General features: G+C 44.3%; 1 protein-coding gene across 1 annotated transcript in view; it reads left to right on the top strand.

Moving 5' to 3' along the window:
• Positions 1-4,974, top strand: part of anos1 (anosmin 1) — a 122,129-nt gene extending 117,155 nt beyond the window's left edge. The window contains exon 14 of the mRNA XM_079822534.1: positions 4,237-4,974. Within this exon, the coding sequence (XP_079678660.1) occupies positions 4,237-4,277 (41 nt within the window). The 3' untranslated portion in view covers positions 4,278-4,974. The remainder of the gene's footprint in view (positions 1-4,236) is intronic.
• Positions 4,975-5,505: the final 531 nt, after the last annotated feature.

The raw sequence follows: 5,505 nt of genomic DNA, 5'->3' as shown, positions 1-5,505 counted from the left end.
GGTCATCTGACCAATCACAACAGACTGGGTCATCTGACCAATCAAAACAGACTGGACCGTCTGACCAATCGCATCTGACAGGGTCATCTGACCAATCGCAACTGACTGGGTCATCTGACCAATCGCAACTGACTGTGTCATCTGACCAATCACAACAGACTGTGTCATCTGACCAATCGCAATTGACTGGGTCATCTGACCAATTGCAACTGACTGGGTCATCTGACCAATCGCAACTGACTGGGTCATCTGACCAATCACAATAGACTGTGTCATCTGACCAATTGCAATTGACTGGGTCATCTGACCGATCGCAACTGACTGGGTCATCTGACCAATCGCAATTGACTGGGTCATCTGACCGATCGCAACTGACTGGGTCATCTGACCAATCGCAATTGACTGGGTCATCTGACCGATCACAATTGACTGGGTCATCTGACCAATCACATCTGACTGTGTCATCTGACCAATCGCAACTGGCAGGGTCATCTGACCAATCGCAATTGACTGGGTCATCTGACCGATCACAATTGACTGGGTCATCTGACCAATCACATCTGACTGTGTCATCTGACCAATCGCAACTGACTGGGTCATCTGACCAATCGCAATTGACTGGGTCATCTGACCGATCGCAACTGACAGGGTCATCTGACCAATCGCAATTGACTGGGTCATCTGACCAATCGCAACTGACTGGGTCATCTGACCAATCGCAACTGACTGGGTCATCTGACCAATCGCAATTGACTGTGTCATCTGATCAATCACAACAGACTGGGTCATCTGACCAATCGCAACTGACTGGGTCACCTGACCAATCACAACAGACTGTGTCATCTGACCGATCGCAACTGACTGGGACATCTGACCAATAACAACTGACTGTGTCATCTGATCAATCACAACAGACTGGGTCATCTGACCAATCACAACAGACTGGGTCATCTGACCAATCGCAACAGACTGTGTCACCTGACCAATCACAACAGACTGTGTCATCTGACCAATAACAACAGACTGTGTCATCTGACCAATAACAACTGACTGTGTCATCTGACCAATAACAACTGACTGTGTCATCTGACCAATCGCAATAGACTGGGTCATCTGACCAATCACAACTGACTGGGTCATCTGACCAATAACAACTGACTGTGTCATCTGACCAATCGCAATAGACTGTGTCATCTGACCAATAACAACTGACTGTGTCATCTGACCAATCGCAATAGACTGGGTCATCTGACCAATCACAACAGACTGGGTCACCTGACCAATCGCAATAGACTGTGTCATCTGACCAATAACAACTGACTGTGTCATCTGACCAATCGCAATAGACTGTGTCATCTGACCAATAACAACTGACTGTGTCATCTGACCAATCGCAATAGACTGGGTCATCTGACCAATCACAACAGACTGTGTCATCTGACCAATCGCAATAGACTGTGTCATCTGACCAATAACAACTGACTGTGTCATCTGACCAATCGCAATAGACTGGGTCATCTGACCAATCACAACAGACTGTGTCATCTGACCAATAACAACAGACTGTGTCATCTGACCAATAACAACTGACTGTGTCATCTGACCAATAACAACTGACTGTGTCATCTGAACAATCGCAATAGACTGGGTCATCTGACCAATCACAACTGACTGGGTCATCTGACCAATCACAACTGACTGGATCATCTGACCAATCACAACTGACTGGATCATCTGACCAATCACAACTGACTGTGTCATCTGACCAATCACAACTGACTGGATCATCTGTCCAATCGCATCTGACTGGGTCATCTGACCAATCACAACTGACTGGATCATCTGACCAATCACAACTGACTGGATCATCTGACCAATCACAACTGACTGGATCATCTGACCAATCACAACTGACTGGATCATCTGACCAATCACAACTGACTGGGTCATCTGACCAATCACAACTGACTGGGTCATCTGACCAATCACAACTGACTGGATCATCTGACCAGTCACAACTGACTGGATCATCTGACCAATCACAACTGACTGGGTCATCTGACCAATCACAACTGACTGGGTCATCTGACCAATCACAACTGACTGGATCATCTGACCAATCACAACAGACTGGGTCATCTGACCAATCACAACTGACTGGGTCATCTGACCAATCACAACTGACTGGGTCATCTGACCAATCACATCTGACTGTGTCATCTGACCAATAGCAACTGGCAGGGTCATCTGACCAATCACATCTGACTGTGTCATCTGACCAATCACAACTGACTGGGTCATCTGACCAATCACATCTGACTGTGTCATCTGACCAATCGCAACTGACTGGGTCATCTGACCAATCGCAACTGACTGGGTCATCTGACCAATCACATCTGACTGGATCATCTGACCAATCGCAACTGACTGTGTCATCTGACCAATCGCAACTGACTGGGTCATCTGACCAATCGCAACTGACTGGGTCATCTGACCAATCACATCTGACTGTGTCATCTGACCAATCGCAACTGACTGGGTCATCTGACCAATCGCAACTGACTGGGTCATCTGACCAATCACAACTGACTGGATCATCTGACCAATCACAACTGACTGGATCATCTGACCAATCACAACTGACTGGGTCATCTGACCAATCACAACTGACTGGGTCATCTGACCAATCACAACTGACTGGGTCATCTGACCAATCACAACTGACTGGGTCATCTGACCAATCACAACTGACTGGGTCATCTGACCAATCACAACTGACTGGGTCATCTGACCAATCACAACTGACTTGGTCATCTGACCAATCACAACTGACTGGGTCATCTGACCAATCACAACTGACTGGGTCATCTGACCAATTGTAACTGACTGGGTCATCTGACCAATCGCAACTGACTGGGTCATCTGACCAATCACAACTGACTGGGTCATCTGACCAATCACAACACACTGGGTCATCTGACCAATCACAACAGACTGGGTCATCTGACCAATCACAACACTCTGGGTCATCTGACCAATCACAACAGACTGGGTCATCTGACCAATCACAATAGACTGGGTCATCGACCAATCACAATAGACTGGGTCATCTGACCAATCACAATAGACTGGGTCATCTGACCAATCATAATAGACTGGGTCATCTGACCAATCACAATAGACTGGGTCATCTGACCAATCACAATAGACTGGGTCATCTGACCAATCACAACACACTGGGTCATCTGACCAATCACAATAGACTGGGTCATCTGACCAATCATAATAGACTGGGTCATCTGACCAATCACAATAGACTGGGTCATCTGACCAATCATAATAGACTGGGTCATCTGACCAATCACAATAGACTGGGTCATCTGACCAATCACAATAGACTGGGTCATCTGACCAATCACAACACACTGGGTCATCTGACCAATCACAACAGACTGGGTCATCTGACCAATCACAACACTCTGGGTCATCTGACCAATCACAACAGACTGGGTCATCTGACCAATCACAATAGACTGGGTCATCGACCAATCACAATAGACTGGGTCATCTGACCAATCACAATAGACTGGGTCATCTGACCAATCATAATAGACTGGGTCATCTGACCAATCACAATAGACTGGGTCATCTGACCAATCACAATAGACTGGGTCATCTGACCAATCACAACACACTGGGTCATCTGACCAATCACAATAGACTGGGTCATCTGACCAATCATAATAGACTGGGTCATCTGACCAATCACAATAGACTGGGTCATCTGACCAATCATAATAGACTGGGTCATCTGACCAATCACAATAGACTGGGTCATCTGACCAATCACAATAGACTGGGTCATCTGACCAATCACAACACACTGGGTCATCTGACCAATCACAATAGACTGGGTCATCTGACCAATCATAATAGACTGGGTCATCTGACCAATCACAATAGACTGGGTCATCTGACCAATCACAATAGACTGGGTCATCTGACCAATCACAACACACTGGGTCATCTGACTAATCACAATAGACTGGGTCATCTGACCAATCATAATAGACTGGGTCATCTGACCAATCACAATAGACTGTGTCATCGACCAATCACATCTGACCAATCATCTAACCAATCACAACCGACTCACATATTCTTCTTTCATATGGATTGCATTTATGACATGTCTGATGCCGTGATGTAATGGAGATGTGTTGTTGTTCCTCACAGAAGCTCGACATCATCAGAAGTCTTCAGTGGAGAAGCACTGAGATCCTCCTCCACACTCATCTGCGGTCTTCAAGACATCACCCCGACTCCTTCAAACCATTTCAGCAAGTTAAGATCCACGGTGATGCGTGTCAATCATATTCTGTCAAAATTTCCCAAAGTCATATCTTTATTCAGCTCATAGTCAAGCATCAAAGCGTTGCTGGGAAAACTGTGTGACAGGTGTGTGTGTGATTAACCAATGACTGGGTTTGTATTTTTGGTTGAACTGTTCCTTGGATTGGGTGTGAAATCCGTCTTTGATGCCTTTTATTATTAAGTTAGCAATTTTCCATTACAGATTGACAGAGAGTGTTTTGTTTATTAATGAAAAGCGTGTTTTTTTGATGTTCTCGGCTGTAGAGATATTCGTTGCGGCGGTCAGTGAATGTTGATGTTGATATTTATTTATGTGTGTATTGCAATGCTTCATTTTGTATGTGTGTGTATTTTTTTCCATGTATTAGCAAGTCAGTGTTTTATAAAATACAACTTCTCTTGTAAAGACATAATGTAAAAAAAATTAATTGTACATATAGTCATATGTTCTGTTATTTCCTTGGATAGAACCTGTACATACTTTTCAGTAATAAAATAGTTCCTCTACTCCTCCAGCTCATCTGTAGTCCTGTGTAAAACATCCAGTGACGGACCTCACAAAGAAAATGCATCACTGACTGAAATAAATGCATATCAAACAGAAATACGTACTGCTCAACTTCTTTTAACTCAAACTGGGGTCATGAGTTAATATTGAAATCATAAATATGAAGACGTCAAGTCATGCCAATGTGTAACGGAGGCCAGCTAATAGTTGCTGTGCGAGTAAACCTCTTGAATCATAAATAGAGTCACTGGTAGAATGATTTAATGGTTTATCACTTTTGACCAATAGGTGGCGCTCTTACGAAAGCGATGTGTTGTGGTCAGAGTGAGGTGACAATGACACACGCAAAGTTTGGTGTCAATATGTCAAAGCATTGCAGAGATACAGCCTCAGAGTCATTTTCGTATCATGCCTCAAATTTGTTGCTGCGCTATATACGAAAATAGTTGCGTCTATCAACACGAAATACTTATCTTTGTGTTGGCACGGTCTGAAGATGATACGATTCGATTTTGGTGAAAATCGGACGAACGGTCTAGGAGAAGTTCGAAAAGTAGGTTTTAAAAGAAAAACAAAATGGCGGACAGGAAGTTTGGCCATATATGTCTATGTTCTTAGCATGA

This window comes from Gobio gobio, assembly GCF_949357685.1.
Source record: "Gobio gobio genome assembly, chromosome: 7".
In the NCBI taxonomy this organism is placed as follows: Eukaryota; Metazoa; Chordata; class Actinopteri; order Cypriniformes; family Gobionidae; genus Gobio; species Gobio gobio.
This window is presented reverse-complemented; position numbering and strand designations above follow the sequence as displayed.